This window comes from Leopardus geoffroyi, chromosome D4 (genome assembly GCF_018350155.1).
Source record: "Leopardus geoffroyi isolate Oge1 chromosome D4, O.geoffroyi_Oge1_pat1.0, whole genome shotgun sequence".
Classification (NCBI taxonomy): Eukaryota; Metazoa; Chordata; class Mammalia; order Carnivora; family Felidae; genus Leopardus; species Leopardus geoffroyi.
The window spans coordinates 90,711,982-90,732,426 of record NC_059342.1 but is presented as its reverse complement, the minus strand read 5'-3'; the positions used below and the strand labels follow the sequence as shown (position 1 = coordinate 90,732,426).

Below are 20,445 nucleotides of genomic sequence, written 5' to 3'. Positions count from 1 at the left end.
AGTACTTATGTGCCTGACACGGTGCTATGTTACATGCATGATCCCCGTTAACTCTTCCCACAGCCTTTAGAGACAGGTGAGGAAGATGGGGAAACTGAGGCCTGAGGTCACTTTCACAGCTTCTCAACCGGGATTTGAACCCTGTTGGTTGGCTTCGGAGCCCAAACATTTCATCTTTCGCTTTGATAAATGACACGAGCCGCTAATCTCATAAACTCATTCATAAGTTAGTGGTTCTTAACTTTTGGGGCGCCTCAGTTCCCCTCTGAAAATCTGCTGGAAGCTTTGGACCAAATATCCCTTCCTGTCCTGTCACCACCAAACAATTCATACAGATCCATTCAGGAACTTTATAGACCCAGCTTGCAGCCCAGCTGATTATTCTAGACAGATTACTCCTCTTAAAAATGGACTTGGGCTTTATTAAAAACTTTTTTTTTTTTTTTTTTTTTTTTTTTTTAAACCAGTAGGTGGGAAAGGCCCAAGCCTTTCAGAGGTGGACCTGTGTACTGTTTGGGTTGTACATCATCTTGTTAAACTTCTACATTGAATGATTCTTTACACTTGTCAGGGAATTCGACTTAAATGCCACATTAAAAAAAATTAGAAGTGGAGATCTCAGGTATGTAACTTGCTAAGTGCTTGTCAGGCTTGGAGTTCAGTCTGTGCTGGTACCTTTAGCACCTGGCAGAATTCCACTGGGCTTTTTTCCAAGGTTTAGGCACTATGTATTTTTTTCCCTTTGAACCTCAAATTATTTTTAAAATTATATATTAAATATATATGTGTATTTTTGTGGCTTTTTAAATGTTTATTTTACTTATTAAAAAATTTTTTTTTATGTTCATTCATTTCTGAAGGACAGAGAGAGACAGAGCACAAGCAGGGGTGGGGCGGAGAGAGAGGGGGGCACAGAATCCGAAGCAGGCTCCAGGCTCTGAGCTGCAGTACAGAGCCCGATGCGGGGCTCAAACTCACCGCGAGATCACGACCTGAGCCGAAGTCGGACGCTCAACTGACTGAGCCACCCAGGCACCCCTTTAATGTTTATTTTTGAGAGAGAGAGAGTGTGTGTGAGCAGGAGAGGGGCAGAGAGAGAGAGAGACAGACAGACAGACACAGAATCTTAAGCAGGCTCCGGGCTCTGAGCTGTCAGCACAGAACCTGACATGGGGCTCGAACTCACAGACTGCGAGATCATGACCTGAGCCGAAGTGGGACGCTTAACCAACTGAGCCGCGCAGGCGCCCCCAAATTTATATTTTCAGTGTTTTTTGGCTTCATCCTTCTGCTTCCTGGGCCAGTGGTTCTCACCTTTAATAAGGGCATCAGAATCCCCCAGAAGACCCCACCCTCACAGTTCCTGATTCAGAGGTGTGGCACAAGGCCCAGGGGTCTGCATTTCTAACAAATCCCCAGGTGATGCTGCTGTTGCTGGGACCACATTTGAGAACCACTATCCTGAAGTGTCAAAGCCTGTGCCCTTTGATTTTCCTGGGAGTATTTCTGTTTTAGTCCTAGGAACTTGAAACTTAAAGAAATCTTGCAGTTTGCTCAGATTTCTTTTAGGGGAAGCTCGGTAGAGTGGCTGTTTGAAACATGCATGATACTTGTCTGATGTGTATTTTCTTGGTAAATAATTTTGATTCAGGCTAAAAGACACATTATTATTTATAGAAGAGATATATCTTACTGAGACCAAGCTCCGTCCCTACAGACAAGTTCTACAAGACTCACCTTTGAAATGGGGCATAAGCTTCAGCAAGTTGTCCTTCCAGGTCCCTAATGGCAAAAATTCTGAATGGCGAATCTGGAGCTCCCCTGGCCCGGTTCATGTGACCTTGAGAGGGTGTGCAGCTGCGAGGGCGGGGAAGTCAGCCACAACTACACGTTTTGTGCTTCACGCTCACATGCGGAGTGGTGTTTCCTAACCCCTTCTCCTCCTCCCTGTGTGTCGTGGGAAGAGGGAGTGGCAGCTAGTATCTTACCCTTTTTGGATGCATCTGTGCTGAAGGCAGCTTTGTTCACTTGGTGGAAGATTGCTCGAGGAAATCACCCGAGACTGTTACTGAGCCAGCGCCGAGCGCAGTGGTGTACCAGCGTATCGTTATTGCTGATATCTTTATTATTAACATAATGGAGTGCTGGTTCTGATCTGCCTGTCCTGTGAAGTAGTCCGTCTGTGCCTGAACCCGTATCTGAATTGTCTTTGAATTTTTTAGATGAAAGACTTGAGCATGGGAAGCAAGTTATGGTGACGAGACACCTGCCTTCATTTTTACCTTATAGACAAGCATGTATAAAATCGTCTCAGGCGGTAGGTTATGCAGGTACCTATTTGATGGGATTTGCAGTTCTAAGGCATCGTGGGATAGAAGGCCACACGCGTGATGCCTTGGCATGGTTTGCCAAAAGTCTGAATACTCGACTGATGTTTTCAGATAAAATACTTTCTAAAGGCATTTTAGGTATTTCATAAAGGGATGCATAGCTCTTAGCTGTCTCACAGCGTGTAATGCACCTTGCCCAGGACAGAGGGATGTGAAAAAAAGTGTGTAGGGTTCTGCTGATGGCAGCTGTACGTGCCTGTTAAGCTGGAGTTTGAGTGTAATCCTAAGTATATAAGCCATCTCTCTGTAAACACCTTAAGAATGAAATTAAGGTGAACTATGGAAACAAATTGACCTGAGCTCTTTCTGTTTAATCTCAGAATACTAAAAGCACAGAGCCCTCTTCTTCCTCAGACTTACCCTTTATTCATTCATTCATTCATTCATTCATTCAAAAAGACTGCTTGTAGGAAGTTCCATCTCTCGGTGAGAATGCGTCTTTTGAGTCAGATATGAAAGAGGAAACATCTAGATCTGGGGGCATGTTTCTTTTTTGATTTGGCTCTTGAAGATTAAGAACGTGACTCGACCCTGTTATGCTCTGAAGGTGTTTCCATCCACAGCTTTAAAGAGGGTCTTCAACATTCCTCACCTCTGATCAGGGAGTTCACAGGCCACATTGCACTTGCCTGACGAGGATGATGTTACCTAGCAGTACCTCCATAGGGCAGGATTTAAATATAAATGGATAAGTCAATAAGCAGTTAAAAATATAAATAATGGCAGGTGGCCTTTGACTTGTCGACATTAGATTGATGACAGTTTGTTACGATGAGCCGTTTTTTGGCCTAGTGATAAAGAATTTAAGAAGTCTTCGTGGGGCGCCTGGGTGGTGCAGTGGGTTGAGCGTCCGACTTCAGCCAGGTCACGATCTCGCGGTCCGTGAGTTCGAGCCCCGCGTCAGGCTCTGGGCGGATGGCTCAGAGCCTGGAGCCTGTTTCCGATTCTGTGTCTCCCTCTCTTTCTGCCCCTCCCCCGTTCATGCTCTGTCTCTCTCTGTCCCAAAAATAAATAAACATTGAAAAAAAAAATTAAAAAAAAAAAAAAAAAAAGAAGTCTTCGTGTTGAGCATTGGACAAAAAACATTCTGATTTCCCGTGCCAGTCCCTTTGTCTACGGTGGCGATCTTGGCTGGGCAGGCTACGAGATCTCATCTTGTGTATATCCCAATTTCACCCTTCCCTGGGATACTCCTTGTCAGGCAGGTAAAAGATCCAACTAGGATTAATTGTAAGAGGAAGTCTGTACGACTCACTGGACTACAGCTGATTTTAAGATGCGGAATAGTAGAGGCTTCTGTGTTTCAATTCTGGTTCTTTACTTGACGGAGTGACTGTGGCCAGGCAAGCACTCCCCGTCTGAACGGTTTGGCTGGCCTTTTTGGAAGTACACACACTTGCACGATGCCACCGAGGGCCGTTGGATTTTAATGCTAGAGTGTGCTCCACAAGGAAATGTAGTTACCCGGTCGTCTGGGGCAAGAGCTGTTACTTGTTAGAGAGTTGCTCCATCCACTAGCTCGACTTTGACGTCACAGTTCAGCAAAGGGCTTTCGCACGCCCGCTGACGGGGCGTCGCGCGCAGTGTGTGCGGCTCAGCTTTCTCGCTCTATTTCCCACTCCGCAAAGGCTACCGGAGAAGGTGGTGAAATCTTTGCTGACCCGAACAGGGTATATTTGCCTCTTCTCTGCCAGATCCTGCAGTAGGCCCGGGGTGCCCACTGGGGGACCAGACAGGTAATCCCTGCTCCTCATGGGGCTGCCAGCTCATGATTACACTGTACCTACATTTAGTTCGAAGGGCCCACATTTTAAATTAAAAAAAAAAAATTTTTTTTTAACATTTATTTATTTTTGAGATAGAGAGAGAGCATGAACAGGGGAGGGTCAGAGAAAGAGGGAGACACAGAATCCGAAACAGGCTCCAGGCTCTGAGCTGTCAGCGCAGAGCCCGATGCGGGGCATGAACCCACGGACCGGGAGATCATGACCTGAGACGAAGTCGGACGCTCAACCAACTGAGCCACCCAGGCGCCCCTAAATTTTTTTTTTTAATGTTTTTATTTATTTTTGAGACAGAGAGAGAGAGAGAGCATGAATGGGGGAGGGGCAGAGAGAGAGGGAGACACAGAATCGGAAGCAGGCTCCAGGCTCTGAGCCATCAGCCCAGAGCCTGACACGGGGCTCGAACTCACGGGACCGCAAGATCGTGACCTGAGCTGAAGTTGGACGCTTAACCGACCGAGCGCCCCAGGCGCCCCTAAAGGGCCCACATTTTAAAACACTTTGGGATAGGGGCGCCTGGGGGGCTCAGTCGGTTGAGCGTCCGGCTTCGGCTCAGGCCATGATCTCACTCACGGTTTGTGGGTTTGAGCTCCATTCTGTGCTGATGGCTCAGAGCCTGGAGCCTGCTTCAGAGTCTGTGTCTCCCCCCCCTCTCTCCCTCCCCTGCTTGTGCTCTGTCTCTCTCTGTCTCTCAAAAATAAATTAATGTTAAAAAAAAAAACACTTTGGAATATATACACACACACGTATATGCCTATTTTATGTGGTTATTTAATATGAGATAATTGCCAAGACAGAAAGTTTTGTTAAAAAGGGGAAGAAAGTAGAAAAATGATAGCTGTTCACAAGTATTTTATGCTTGTCACGTGGAAGGATGAGATTCAGGTTGTGCTGTTTCGAAGGCAGAATTCAGCCTTGTGCATTTATTTAAGAAATATTTTAAGTCCTACCCTTTAGTCAACCATACCAGAGACCGTGGTAGCCGCTAGAGATACGCTACTGACTGAGCTCCTGCCCCTCCCTGGATGCAACTTCTATTCTAGTGAGGGAGTCATGTTCAGTAACTAATTACGCTTATTTAATTGGGTTGTGGCAAGTGACACAAAGAAATATAGGCTGCTAAGCAGACATAACAGGGGACCTGACCTAGTCTGGGGCACGGGAGCGGAGGGGAGGGAAGCCTTCTCTGATGGGGCAGATGTATAAGCTGACATTTTAAGGGTGAATGCTTAGCTTGGGGGCCGGGGTGGGGGGTGGGCTGTAGGGCGGGAGGGGGCCGTGGCAGGCGATGAGGAGGTGTAGGCCCGCTAGGTGCCCTGCGCCTGGCACCGTTCCTGCTCTTGTGGCCTGAGTCCCCAGGCCGTGTGAGTGATGACTCTGCCCCGCGCTGTGCCAGGGCTCTACCCCGTGTAACCCCCCAGGCAGCCTCCTGAGGTAGAGGCCGCTGTTCTCACTTTCCAGATGAGGTAACAAGGCTAGATGTTAGGAAGCTAAGATAAGCAGCCAGAAGTGACCCAGCTGATGACCTGGCAGAGCTTGGATTGCAACTTGGAATCGTGTGATTCTAGAACCCATCCTGCCCATTTGTGTATAGCTCGAATAAACAGCTAACAGAAGACAGAGATTCCAAGTTCAGCACAATATAAAGGATTTTCCAGCAACCAGCTGTTCAGAAATGTAGACAGGGAGAGAGGGGCACGTGTGCCCAGCGATTGTAAATGTTCGTTCCAGTGGAAACCAGATGGCCACCTGTCAGGGCTAGGGCAGGAAGCAGCTTGGACCAGATGAGCCCTAACCTCCCCCTCGTTGCATCTGGTTTTCAGTTCACTGTAAGATTGTTGTCCACATATGTGTGTTTTTTCCCTTCAGTGACCATGAAAGACACCAGGTTGACAGCACTGGAAGCCGAAGCACCAATTGTCCCCAGAACAGGTAAGGTATCAACTCAGTCCAGTGGTTGGGGGAGATGGACGGGAATCGCTCACCGGCGTGACTGTGTAGACGTGTACTTGTTTGAACGGTTCTGGGTTAAGCTACTGGCTAGGTACTGGTCCTCCTGTGGCATGAGATGATTTGTCAAACTCCCCGTGGTTTATTAATTGCTTATTCAGTGCCAGGCACTGTGTTAAGTGCTTTATGCGTGTTACCTATTTTCTTTTTCACAGCCACACTTTTGGTGTATCCTCATTTTGCAGATGAGGAACGAGGCTCTGAGATATTATCTGCTTTTCCTAAGGTTGTTTAGCTGCTGCTCGGTGGACGTGTTGACTCAGATCAGGTCATCTTAGCAGCGAAGCTCGGTTTTAACCACTACATTAAATTGATTAAACTGAAGCCATTGTGTTGGGGCGAGTCATTTGACTAACGCAGAGGTTCTCGACCCTCTCGACCCCACCCCTTCACCTGCTCTGGAGTGGGGCCTGGGCATCCGGACTTTGTGAACTGTCCAGGTGATTCTAATGTACATCCTGCGCCGAGAACCCCCGAACCGGTGAATTAGCATTTACGTCTTCACATGGCTTTACTTATTAATCGTCTTAATTAGTGTTTGGAGATGGACTATAGGACGTGGTGGTCTCTAGGACTGGAGGATTTTCAAAGTCCTAGAATATACTCTTCATAAATAGTGAGGCTTTGGCACTTTTGCGGATGCGAATTTGGTCTTAGTGACGTTACTTGTATCACTGAGCTGTAATTTTGAGTTTACCAGCAAGAGTGCCCAGTGCAACAGCACTGTGTGCGTCTGTAGGAAGATGTGGGGAAGATGGGGAGGTGTTTGGTTGCCGTCTCTCTCCGTGTGTAGCTGATGGGGTTCACTTGATGGCTCACTTGTTGCCAATTACTATGTCCTGTCATCGTCCGCCTCACCTTACATCACAGGAATTGTGAAATAAAGTGGGGATTTCTTGCCTTCAAGACTGATTGTCTGTTCACAAAGAGGAATTTCGTACAGATTGTGGACCAACAACAGGGCGGAAGTGTCCTTCTCTCACAAGTAGGGGAAGCTTTCGGAGGGTGACTTCATTCTCAGTGTTTTTGCGTGTTCTTCACACTCGCCCTTCTTCACAAGTCCGCGGCATATGAATTAGAACCCATTGTCAAGCGGTGGTGTTCATATGATTGGGGCCCAAGCTGAGTAGCACACATCCTAAGTCGCAAATTTAGTATTGCAGTTGCATGACATTTTAGTAGCTAGGTTTGTAAAGTTTGGAGTTCTCGTGTAGGAAGATGACTTCCTCAGGACCTGCAGTTAGATTGCTACTGCGGTCGCTGCATTGCATGCGGGATGCTGCATTCAGCCACTACCGTCAGCCCATCACTAACCTTTTTGGACAAAGCAGAACGTAGTTCAGGAAAGTTTGCGGAAGATTGTTTTCTAGGAGGAACCTGTATCTTGGGATCAAAGCTTGGGCAAGCCTCGCAGATCCTTTGTCTTCAGCTACTCAAAATTGTTGGCAATCTGTAGCCACCATCTTGACAAGCTTTTGGGTTTACTCTTTTGGCCTTCGTAGACACAGAACCACAAGACCTTGTCTTCCTAAAGCATTTTTGTAAAGTACGCTTTGAAATTTGATTAGTGAGTATAAAATGTGCTAGGGGATTTCAGTTTCTTCTTAACACTGTTTTCTTTTTTTTTTTTTTTTTTAATTTTTTTTTTTTTTTTCAACGTTTATTTATTTTGGGGACAGAGAGAGACAGCATGAACGGGGGAGGGGCAGAGAGAGAGGGAGACACAGAATCGGAAACAGGCTCCAGGCTCTGAGCTATCAGCCCAGAGCCCGACGCGGGGCTCGAACTCACGGACCGCGAGATCGTGACCTGGCTGAAGTCGGACGCTTAACCGACTGCGCCACCCAGGCGCCCCAACACTGTTTTCTTTATACTATTTATAGTCTTTATATTTGGCTTGAAGATGATTTCTCAGGGATGTTGTTGACTGTGATTTTTGGATTTTTTCGTGTCTTACAACTGAGGTGACAGGTTGACATTTTTCATTCATCCTTGCAAGATGTGAAGTATTCCCAAATATTACTTTTCTTGAAAGACTACTAATTAAGACTATAAATTAAATGCAGCTTTAAAAGCTCATTTTGTTTGTAATAAGTGCTATAAGACAATTCTATAAAATGTAGAATTAAAATGCAATTTAATTTCTGTTTAGCCATCTATTATTAAAAATTTTATAAACATTTGGCTCAGAGAATAATTGCTGTTATTTGTAAAGTTATCTATGTAATCTATCTCCTTAATATTCATATTATTAGTTAACATATTTAACCATTTGAAAGTTCTTGATTGTTTCTGAACATAAAAGTCACGTTCAGGGGCGCCTGGGTGGCTCAGTCGGTTGAGCATTCGGCTTTAGCTCAGGCCGTGATCTCACGGTTAGTGAGTTCAAGCCCCACATTGGGTTTGCTGCTGTCAGCCTGTCAGCGCAGAGCCCCTTTCGGATCTTTTGTCCCTTTCTCTCTGCCCCTCCCCTGCTTGTGCTCTCTCGAAAGTAAGTAAACATTTTTAAAAAACCTTCAGGGGCGCCTGGGTGGCTCAGTCGGTTGAGCGTCCGGCTTCGGCTCAGGTCACGATCTCGCGGTCTGTGAGTTTGAGCCCCGCGTCGGGCTCTGTGCTGACAGCTCGGAGCCTGGAGCCTGCTTCGGATTCTGTGTCCCCCCACGCCCCACCCCTCCCCCACTCATGCTCTGTCTCTCTCTGTCTCAGAAATAAATAAACATTAAAAAAAAATCTTCAAAAAAAAAAGCCATGTTCATCAGCTAAAGCTTTTATCTTTATAATAAATACATGTTTGTAATGAAACTGTAAAACACTGAGCTTGGATGTTACAGCTAGAGTGTTTTACCTTTATTTAAGAGTGAATATTCAGATTTCTAACAGTAATTCTAAGTGCACGCCTTGTCCACATTATAGACATCGCGTAGATTAGATATAATGGTTACGACATGAACACGTAGCTATTGATCACACACAGTCAGGGATGCCAGAAATGCTGCTGAAGTAGGCAGTTCAAGTTTCAGAGGTTCCAAAGACCAAGGCCAAAGCCAGATATTGGCCAAATATAGAGACTAAAGTTAAACTCGGGTGACTCCCTATCTTCCATGCGAGTTGAGATCATACTAAGTATCCTGTGTGATCGAATCTGATGACCGGTTGTAAAGTTTAAGCTTGGTCGATTCAAGGGCAGTCACTAACAACCCCCCCTGTTGCTTTCGGTTGGGTGCTCAGGGGAGACCTCTCTGAGATGGTGACATTTTGAGTAGAGACCTCAGTGACAGTCAGCCATGCAAGGATCTGGGGGAGGAGCATCCCAGGGATAGGGGCAGCAGCAGGAGCACCAGTTTTCCTGGGTTTTGGGAGACGGGGACCAGAGCAGAGAAATGACGAGGCAGAGTGGAGCAAGAGGAGGCAGGCGGCGGCTGAGGGCTCACAACCGGCCAGAGCACAGGGAGCCGTCCGGCCGCTCGTGGGTTCGGCTCTTCTGGTCTCCACGGGAAGCCATTGCATGGACCTAAACAGGTGATGGATTCTGATTTCCCCATTTCAGAGTCTCCTGTGGTTGTTTGGTGGCAACTGCATCGGAAGGGGAGCAGGAATATAGGCGGGAGGAGTAGCACGGAGGGTGATGGGGCTTGGACGGGAGCCACGAAGGGACAGCAAAATCGTGGGTTTGCTGACAGATCCGAGGGGAGGACAAGAGCCAGTGGAGGAGTCGAGGATGTCACCTTGATGTTGGCTTCAGACCGATGGCCGTGCGTATTCCTGAGGTCCAGAAGACTGACAGAGTGACAGGTTTTGGCATGGGGAGCGGCTGTTGAAAGTCATTGCTCCCTAATGCGAGTAGCATTGTCTGTAGCACTGTGCTGTGGCACGCGGCCAGTGATGATCACACTGACTAAGTGGAATACCGCTTTGGCATGTAGGTTACAGAAATGTATTAACCTAGGTCTTGACTTTCAGCTTCTCGTGACTCCTGTTTTTTGTACTTGGTTATTTCCAGAACGGGAGAGAGACTTTCACAGCTGTAAGTTGATGCTTCCGGTGCCTGTGGTGTTAACCTTCGGGTGACTTTTCCAGTCCATCTTCCCCAGACTGCAAAGTGTGTCTTACAGGCTTGGCTGGCCCCTTCCCCACTCTGTGCACACACCGAACCCCCTCCACTCCCTTCTCCCGCATTTAATTCTCCATTGCATGTGCTAAGTTTGTCTTTCCTACTCAGCACCCTGCACTTAGCCCCTCGAGAAATATTTGAATGAGTTTTAAAAGAGATACGCTAATCACGGGACTGATTTCAAAAGCTCATGATGAAACAAACCCTTGGGAGGGCTTTTTTGAACGTCAGAATCCTTGAACTTGGGACACTTAAATGAAGAACCTCCCATGAAACCCAAGACTTATATTTTCTCTGGGGAATTAAAAAAATACGGTTGAAAGATAGAATCTTAGAACCAAGGAGAAAAGCTTATTGCCAAAAATATACTAATGTGTTTTACAATGAAACCTTATTTGTGCTTTCTGTAAAGTATCTGGAAAGAACAGGCTCCAGAGACAAGACTTTGACCCCTAACATGACATTTACAAACTGAAAAGCAAGCGAGGTAGCCCAGGCTGGCCAGCCCTGGGTATGGCCAAGTTGACTGGATGAGCGCCATCTTTGTTTGGAGTTGAACTCCTGGCACTCTGTGTTCTGGGCTGCCTGGATTTGGGGGACCAGCTCTGACGTTACTGTCTTCTGAATATACAAAATACAAACTCAGAGCCTCACTATACTGAGACTAGGTAAGTAGCAGTGTTATTGGAACAGAACCAAACTTGGGGACAAAAATGCTTTTAAATCTGAGGGATCATTTGTGGTTTACCTGGAGTAGGAGTGAATGTGAGGGCTAGCCAGAGAAATGTGCTGTTAAAAAGTCACCTTGAAAATGATGGCCCCAAGATTTTTACTAGTTTTCTTTTTGAAATATGTGGCCACTACTCAGGGAGTGTTTATTTGTGCCAAGTGTGTGCGTACGTTCTCTCATTCAGTTCTCTCAGTGGACAATAAACCCTGACAGGTTGATATTTTCCTCACTTTTAAATTTAATTTAATCTCACTCACAAGGTGAAATTTGTTTCTGTTTTCAGCCTTGAACTCTATTACAAGAAAATCTGACTAGTTGTAAGCCCTTTGAAATGGACTTCTTTGTGATTTACCTATAAGATTTATATTTGTAGCTGTGAGCCAGCAACTTCCTGCATCATGATTAGCTATCGAAAATGCACGTAGACATTTTTAAAATGTTTGTTGATTTATTTTGAGAGAGAGGGAGAGTGCGCATGTGCAAGCAGGGGAGGGGCAGAGAGAGAAGGAGAGACAGGATCGCAAACAGGCTCCATGCTGTCCACGCAGAGCCCGACGCGGGGGTTGAGCCCCTGAACCATTTGATCATGACTTGAGCCGAAATCCAGAGTCAGACGTTTAACCGACTGAGCCACCCAGGCGCCCCTGCATGTAGACATTTTAAGTGATTTTTTGGGCTCGTGAACTTCTGATTTGCCAAGAGGCAAATCAGTGACTACTGCCAGGTTGTAATTAAATGAGAGCAGAGGTGATAGGAAGTACTCACCAGTTTCTGGGGTCACTGGTACTTTAAATTTGGCATCCTTACAGGAGGGGGACTTAACTCTTCAGTGGAATCTTTCTTTAGCGTAGTGTTTCCTGCCAGCGTGCTTATTAAAATGCAGGTTCCTAACCCCCAAATTCAGTTCTGGAACGGGCCCAGGAGACTGCATCTCTAATAGGCATCCCGGGTGGTTTCCGTCGACGGTGACGCTGGGGAGCGGCCACTCCAGCTCACTCCAGGACAGGCCCCAGGAGGAGGCAACGTGGTGGCAGAGGACAGAGACAGTCGTTGGTCTGGGAGTGGAGCCATCTGAGTTCTGCTTTACCATGTGACCTTGGCAAAGTTACCTGTTCTTCTTGAGTATCCATATTGTCATTTGTAAAAGAGGGTATCTGCTGACCTCGCAGAATTGTTGTGAGGGTCAAAACCATAAGTTAGCTTCGTGTCACATTTAAGGGCTTAGGGCTTTACCGTCAAGCAGATCTGGGTTTAAATTTCAGTTCTCTTTTGGTTTTGCTTCTTGCCAGCTTAGCAGCCCCAAGCAAATGTCTTGATCGCTGTTTCTCTCCCTGTAAAATGGGGACGGAGGAACCAATTGCGTGATACCAATATAAGGACTGTATTCAGTGATGTGTGTAAAAGGTGTGCACTTCCTGTCTCCTAAATGATAACTGGTTTTGTTTTTAAAAATGCACCTTTAGAGACCCAAGCAGAGAGAAGAGAACAATTGTAAATGTGGGTAGTGACGCCTGGAGAATGAGCTGCTGTTTTGTACGGAAGGGTGAGGCGGCATCTCCAGCACCAGGAGGCACTGAGTCTTTGGAGGGTGCACGGTTTCCCCGCTTGCCCTCCGCCCAGGGCCTTTTCCCTGTGACCGGTGGCATTCGAGTGTGATAGACCCCTAGGGCGAGGAGTTTGTACGAAAAATTGAGAAGCGGTCCCTGGTTGAAATGAGGTGTTGAACCTGTGGTCCTGTGACCTAAGAAGCTATACTAACTTCTAGACATTGAAGGGAGTGTCGAGAGGGAAATGGTATGTTTTCAGTGCTTTTTCCGAAAATCGTTCACCTACTCTTTTGATCAATGATTTGAAACATAGGCATCGTCTTAGCCGAAACCCGAGGTAGGATCAGAAGTAGGAAGGAAAATAAAAAACTTAGCTTCGGTCGTGGTATTAAGTTGCTGCGATGGTTCTGACAGGTACCAGTGTTTCCCGTCTCTCTCTGGTTGTTGCGTTCCACACGACTGTGTTCACGAATGGGTCAGAGAGAATTAATCTCACACCCTAGCTGCTTTTATCAGCAGCGTTCTGGGCGAACTTTCACTGCATTGGACACGCGTGCCGGTGTGTCTTGCGGTCATTTTTTGGGGGGGGGGGAGGTGGGGCCGTTTTGTCACGCTGTTATTCTTCCTTCCTCTCAGTCTGGTAGTGGCACCCATGAAGAGCCTGCAGAGTCTGTAGTGCGCGTTCCGGACCCGGCACAGCACGCCCGCGTAAGACCATGGCCCAGCAAGCCAACATCGGGGAGCTCGTCTCCATGCTGGACTCCCCCGTGCTGAGCGTGCGTGACGACGTAACAGCCGTCTTTAAAGAGAACCTCAATTCTGGTAAGTGGCTTTGTGTCCCTTTCGGCCCCTCTGCCCTCGGGGCGACTACACTCTGCTGACTCGGGGTTTCACCTTCTAAGGAGAGTCTTTAAACCACTGAGACAGAGCACATATTGGTGGATTCGCTTTAAGCTTTCAATTACGGTGATATTCAGATACACACGTAAACCTGTCAAGAGTCACATGCTGACCCCACGAGCTTCAGCGTCTTGTTTCACCTCACCTCCCTTACTCCACCCACCCGAGTGTTTTCAGAGGCCAGATGGAACATTTCGTCCGGAAATCATGTATGTGATTGCTAGCATGAAAGTGCATAACCTGGGACGCCCGGGTGGCTCCGGTGGTGAAGTGTCCGACTCTTGGTTTTGGCCCAGGTCATGATCTCACGGTTTTGTGGGTTTGGGCCCCGAGTTGGGTTCTGTGTTGGCAGCGCAAAGCCTGCTTGGGATTCTGTTTCCCTCTCTCTCTGCTCCTCTCCTGCTTGCGCTGTGTCAGTCTCTCTCAAAATAAATAAACAAACTTTAAAAAAAACAACAACATACCCTGTCTTTAATCAGAGAAATATGAATTTAAATAGTACCTTTCTTTGCTTACTAGGTTGATAGAAATCAAATGCTGATTATAGAAATGGGCACTGTTGGCAGGAGAATAAACTAGTGTTCAGCCTTTTTGGGGTCCCCATCACCAATTGAAAAGCACGTACCATGTGTCCCACTTAACAAGAGTCTGAATTTCAGGGGCGCCTGGATGGCTTAGTCGGTTAAGCGCTGGACTTCGGCTCGGGTCACGATCTCACAGCTCGTGGGTTCGAGTCCCGTGTCGGACCCTGTGCTGACAGCTCAGAGACCGGAGCCTGCTTCAGATTCTGTGTCTCCCTCTCTCTCTGCCCCTCCCCTGCTCAGGCTCTGTCCCTCTGTCTCTCAAAAACAAATAAGCATTGAAAAACCAAACGAGTCCGTATTTCCTTATAGCCTTGGAGAAATCGGAAAACCCAAGTACCCTTCAGTAGATGACTGGTTAAATTTCTCACGCAGAGCCAGGCAATGGAGCGCCAGGAGGTCAGTGAGGAAAATGAAGTAGGTCAGAGGTGCCATCATGGGAGGGTGCCCACACGTTGTTAAGTGGGAGAAACACACACATACGCGGACCGTGTGACTATGGACGTGAACGCACGCAAGCGCACGGTGTGGTTAGCATAGTAGGAAAAGGTTTGTGAGGGGGTGTGTGCCAAACTCTCAGAAGAGTGGATTGGGAGGCTGGTCGTGGAGGGCACTTTCCTTTTACGTACTTGCGTGTAACCTGAATTGTTAACAATGGACGTGGATTGATTACAATTTTATTGTATCTTACTGTTATTTTTTAAAGGTTTACTTATTTATTTTGAGAGAGAGAGAGAGAAGGAGAGAGAATGAGTGGGAGAGGGGCAGAGAGAGAGGGAGAGAGAACCCTGAGCAGGCTCCGTGCCATCGGCACAGAGCCCGACAAGCCTGCATCTCATGAACTGTGAGATCAGGACCTGAGCCGAAACCAAGAGTCTGATGCTTAACCTGCTACGCCACCCAGGCGCCCCTACGAATTTATAATTATAGCAATAAAGCAATAAAAAGAGAAGCTAGCATTTCAGTGCTTTTATGGATATTTAGGCAGGTAAATTTGATATTATCCCGTTAAACCCAAATTAACTCAAGGGGGCAAAAATAGAATGCCCTGTGTAACTTTGGGTAGCACATGAGGAAACGTTTTCTGGATTTTGTGCCAGGCGCCACGTGAGGTAAGTTTAGAACGCTAAAGGAAATAACTGTTTCCACCCGCCCTTTCCTTTGTCCAGACCGTGGTCCGATGCTCGTAAACACCTTGGTGGATTATTACCTGGAAACCAGTTCTCAGCCGGTATTGCACATCCTGACTACCCTGCAAGAGCCGCACGATAAGGTAACCGCTGGGGCGTCGTGGGGGAGCGCCAAATCCCTTCTCTGCCAGCACGACGGCTTCTGCGCACACCCGCTGTGCCGTCTGAGAGCTTGCCGCCTCGACTTCTCCAGAACACAGATGATCCCATTCCCGCACTGTAACTACACAGGAAAATGATTTGCAGAATTTATGTTTCCCGAGACGTTGACAAAAGAAAGCATATTTCATAGGTGTCCTAAGATGTTGCTGTTCAAGAAAGCCTGTCGTCCCCGTGCTGTAATTGTCCACTGACAGTTTGACCCATGAGGTACCCATGATCCCGTCATGCTGGCAGTAGGGTTTGAGACTCAATCAACGTGGGGAAATCTGTGGTACAGGTGGCTGACGGGGCTGATTGACGAGTCCTGTTTGCCGAGCACCAGGTGCCTGGAGGGCTCCTCCGTGTTTTATTTTTGTGGGTGGCGGATGATGGCGGACTTTGGTAAGTGCTGAGATCCTCAATGCTAGTGGCTTCACTAGGATTCGGAGGCCTTGCCGCCGTGTGCCCTTTCCAGTGTGTCTTGTTTTGTTTTGTTTTGTTGTTTTTCTGGGCTGAGTTTTAACTTCTCGACCACCTGATTTGTATTTGGGGCCAAACCACGCGGACGGGGCTCCAGCGGCAGTAAGGGGCTACCGCGGGATCCCTCCCAGCTTCAGCGACCCTCCGCAGGCTTGGGGCCAGCGGGTACTGGAAGAAGTGGCTGATTTGCACTTGACGAGAGGGTCCAGGAAGGAGCCTGCTCCCCTTTTTTCTAGACTTGCCAACTGACTGCCTTGTCTCAGGCCAAACACAACCGTATTTCGTTTGCCAGTGTGGTTTTTAAAAATCTTTCATTTGATCGAGGTCTCGAGGGGCTGGAGTAAACCTTGGTTCGTGTGACCTCCATATGTTCACGTGAGGATCTCCTCCCCCTGCCTCCCAGCCTGGCTGAGACGCGCGTCCCCTCTTTTACATTTCAGCACCTCCTGGACAAAATGAACGACTGTGTGGGCAGAGCCGCCTCGCGGTTGCCCGCCCTGTCGTTGCTGGGCCACGTCATCAGGCTGCAGCCGCCCTGGAAGCACAAGCTGTCTCAAGCACCTCTTTTGCCTTCTTTGCTCAAATGTCTCAAGGTACGATGCGTGCCAGGGTTGGGACGGAACGGCTTTCTGATTGTCGTTTCTGCGAGTCTCGGTAACTGTGAAGCAAGCGAGCGAGACTTTGAGGGTTTAGGAACTTTTAGTGTCTGGCTTTCCTGGAACATAAGGTAATCCACGGTTGGTACTCAGTAAGTCCTCCGAGCGTCCCGGTGACGGTCCCATATCTTCTGTCCAAGCAAATGTGGCAACACTTCAGGTCGGTTCAAGACGACGTTATCCCAGCCCTCTTTTTTTTTTTTTTTTTTTTTAATTTTTTTTTTTTAACGTTTATTTATTTTTGAGACAGAGAGAGACAGAGCATGAATGGGGGAGGGCCAGAGAGAGAGGGAGACACAGAATCCGAAGCAGGCTCCAGGCTCCGAGCTGTCAGCACAGAGCCCGATGTGGGGCTGGAACTCACAGAGCTGAAGATCATGACCTGAGCCGAAGTCGGACTCCCAGCCGACTGAGCCACCCAGGCTCCCCAATCCCAGCCCTCTTTGATTCCATCGTTGTCCGGTCTTCCCTCAGTTAAGCATCTGGATTCTCTTTGGGGGAGCCCTTATTTCTAAATTCTCATTTAGCGAGTAGAAAAATGGCCAAGTGCTCTTTTTAACCACTTGGGAGTGTGTTTTAGTTGCAGCTGTAATTACAGTTTTGTTGATAGAAGGCCTACTGAATCGCATTCTCCTTTTTGCACTAAATTTAGTGCAATTTGTCTACACAGTGAGTCACAACCTGAATAGAACTTTAGGTTTTAGTTTTGACAGTGGCTTGCTGAAATACTCAAGGCTATTTGCTGAATCTGCTCTAATTCCTGGACTTGTTTCCTACCTATAAAATAAGAAAATGTGGTGAATGTTTACTGCCTGTACCTCACAGAGACGTGAAAATATCCAGCAGTATCTGTTTCTGGGTGGCAGTACCTCTGGGTCATCTGATACGACAGATCGATTCTTGTCTCTGCCAACAAGGGTAACTTTCATTATCCCTAGAGGTGGATCCCAAGGAGTCACATTGGTAGGGTATCGTAAAAACAGGCATTGAACGTTAAGAAAAAAATAGGAACGATTTTAAAAACTTAATTTTTTTAAGTGAATGACTTTGGTGAGACTATAACTCCATTTTGAGGCACACAGCTTAGTTCAGATTGTAAAATACTTACCTTTTCCAAATGGGTGAACTTTAAAATTACTCCGGCACTGTTAGCCAGGCCCTGCTAGACTATTTTCCTCGACCAAATTAGGGTTAGTCCTTTTTACTGGAACTGGTTATGTAGTCTTGATTCAACTACCAGTATTTTGCGTTCTTCGTGTTAGATAGATACCCGCCATGACGAAAGGCTTAGTGCTTAATGTGACAACTAAATCTATTTGAGACTTTATTTCCAGACTCGTAGATTTCCTTTTTTAATGGGAATAACGAATGTCTTAGCCTGCATGGCAGTCTTTTGATCAATATCTCGTTTCTTAAATCTGAATTCTAGTTACTTGGCAAACATCCATGATTTAGTGAGGGGTCAGGTGAGCAGCGGTAGCTATTCTGAGTTGACTCAATCTGTTGGGTGTTGTGTCGACTGTCTTCAATTGGCCTAAAATTACAGGACTTGCTGTTTAACTAAAGACGTGGTCAGAGGTCACCGTGTCTTCTTTTATCTGTTGGTCTGTGAATGCTGCTGTGGAGTTGAGCGATTAAATAGACTTGGTAGCATAACGCTAATTTTTTCTTAAATTATATTTCTGTTGTAATCCTTTAAATGATAGTGAAATACGTGCGGCACCTGGGTGGCTCAGTCGGTTGAGCGTCCGGCTTCGGCTCGGGTCATGATCTCACGGTTCGTGGGTTCGAGCCCCGCGTCGGGCTCTGTGCTGACAGCTCGGAGCCTGGAGCCTGCTTCGGATTCTGTGTCTCCCTCTCTCTCTGCTCCTTCCCCGCTCGTGCTCTGTCTCTCTCTGTCTCTCTCAAAAATAAATAAACATTAAAAAAAATTTTTTTAAAAAGTCAACTACTCGACAATATGTAGCGTTTTTTGAAACTGATTTTAAAAAGTAAATATTTTTGGATTTGGTTAAATGAACAAAACCAGTAGCGTTCCTTTGTTCTGTTAAAAAGCAGCCTGTCATGCTTCTGTCCAAGTGCTTGTAAGTATAGCATCCTCAGGCTGGAGGACTTGGGCGTCCTCAGGTCAGGTTGAAGTTCCTCTCCCAGATGGGTTTATCTAGGGGCATCAGACTCAGTACAGTCAAGTCTGATTCAGTATTGTTCCCCCCAACCTGGAGGATAAGGAAACGAGTCTGTGGTGGTGGGGCTCTAGTTTGTGATCCCCTTAGAATTTAGAGCAGCTTCTTTGTGTGTTGATAGTGCTGATCCGAATGCTGGGCCTGACAGGTGTTTCTTCCTGCTCGACCTTTCCTTCTGCAGGTGGACACCGATGTCATTGTCCTCACAACAGGTGTCTTAGTGTTGATAACCATGCTACCAATGATTCCACAGTCGGGGAAACAGCACCTTCATGATTTCTTTGATATTTTTGGCCGTCTTTCGTCGTGGTGCCTGAAGAAACCAGGTAAAGGTGTCCTTACATGGCTGTTGTTCCCTACCAGGTAGATGCTTTTACCGATTTAACAGGTCATGAGCTGTAAGGGAAGGACAGGTAGAATTTTCTCGCTGGCATGGGTGGTCGTCACTAACCAGTTGAGGAAATACGTTGGGTGCGTCCACTGTCAGCACGAATAAGAATCAGGAGTGTGGGACGCCTTCCTTATTTTGCCGGCTTAGAAGGATCAGTTGTCAGAGAGACTGGTAGGATGTAAAACTTCCTAGTTGTCGGTAAACTTCAGTCTTATCAAAACACCCTCAATCCATGTCGTGGCAGTACAGGACTGAGCTTGTGGAACCTTTTTGTCTTCCTCTGCTGGTCTCTTGTCACAAAACGCAAACCTCTGGTTCTGAGAACCTGTCTCCTGTATGCGGAGGAGGAGGAGGAGGAGGAGGGAAAACGCGGTGTGTCCCGAGTGGGGCGCTCGTTCTGAGCGTGGTGGGATTTTTTCCCCATATTGGCAGGTAGTCCAGCTCTATCAAATGATTCCGAAGCTGTGGGCCTGTGATACTTGGGATCTTTTGGCGAGCCTGGCACCAGCTACTCCTGTTGCAAACATGAAGCATTAAGCCACGTGACACCGGAGGCTGTAGCTTCCTGTAGGGAATTTAGTAACAAGTGCAGGACCCGCGTGATGCTGGCTTATTCAGTAGGCTCTTCTTGGGAGCAAAAGGGTGGTCTGTCCGCTGTTAGGGAGGAGCTTTGCGGACGCTGTGGACCTTGGGTTTTCTGCGGGGTCTGCGTGAGACTCGATGAACTAAGTGCTGAGTTTCTCCCGCTCTCAGCTCCTTAGGCTGGTTTCTGGATAATAGGTTTTTCGCTCTGTAGTTACAGATCTGCATAGCTAAGACTACACACCGGTTGCAAAAGGATCTGTCAATTCGTTCGGCCAGTATTTGAGCTCCTGTGATGTACCAGGCGCTGAGGGCCCAGGGCTGAGCGAGACAGTGCCGTTCTCAAGAAACGCTGCTGAACAGGGCAGTGGAGAAGTATCATTACAAATTTTACGGGGGGAGGGGGCTTCTGGCCAGCTCAGTCGGTAGAGTGTGAGCCTCTCGATCTCAGGGTTGTGAGTCTGAGCCCCGTGTGTGGCCTAGAGTTCACTTAAAGTTTAAAAAGAGGTTTTAAAACAAACCACAGCAAATTTCAGGGAGACTGATTATCATGAGAAAGGTCAGTGTTGTGAGAATGTCGGGTGGAGACTGGAGAGGACCGGAGGGGTTGGATCAGTAGGAGCCTTTATGGGTCACTCTCGGTAGATTGGAGTGTATCCAAAGGCCAGGGGCAGCCACTGATGGATTCTAGACGGGGGTGTCGGAGGTGCTCGGATTTGCATCTCAGCCCAACACGCTCGCTTGCTATCTTTGGAGCGAGGTGGCGGTA

General features: G+C 47.3%; 1 protein-coding gene across 15 annotated transcripts in view; it reads left to right on the top strand.

Annotated features, from left to right (window-relative positions):
* Nucleotides 1-20,445, top strand: part of TSC1 (TSC complex subunit 1) — a 50,930-nt gene that overhangs the window by 4,387 nt on the left and 26,098 nt on the right. For 5 of the 15 annotated variants that reach the window (XM_045467393.1, XM_045467382.1, XM_045467395.1 and 2 more), the window contains exons 2-6: nucleotides 6,044-6,106; nucleotides 13,209-13,394; nucleotides 15,223-15,326; nucleotides 16,305-16,457; nucleotides 18,885-19,029. In XM_045467393.1, the coding sequence (XP_045323349.1) occupies nucleotides 13,289-13,394; nucleotides 15,223-15,326; nucleotides 16,305-16,457; nucleotides 18,885-19,029 (508 nt within the window). In that variant the 5' untranslated portion in view covers nucleotides 6,044-6,106; nucleotides 13,209-13,288. Of the gene's footprint in view, nucleotides 1-6,043; nucleotides 6,107-7,686; nucleotides 7,752-10,184; nucleotides 10,209-10,707; nucleotides 10,964-13,208; nucleotides 13,395-15,222; nucleotides 15,327-16,304; nucleotides 16,458-18,884; nucleotides 19,030-20,445 lie in introns of all 15 variants that reach the window. The other 10 variants (XM_045467389.1, XM_045467386.1, XM_045467390.1 and 7 more) reach the window with 5 other exon arrangements.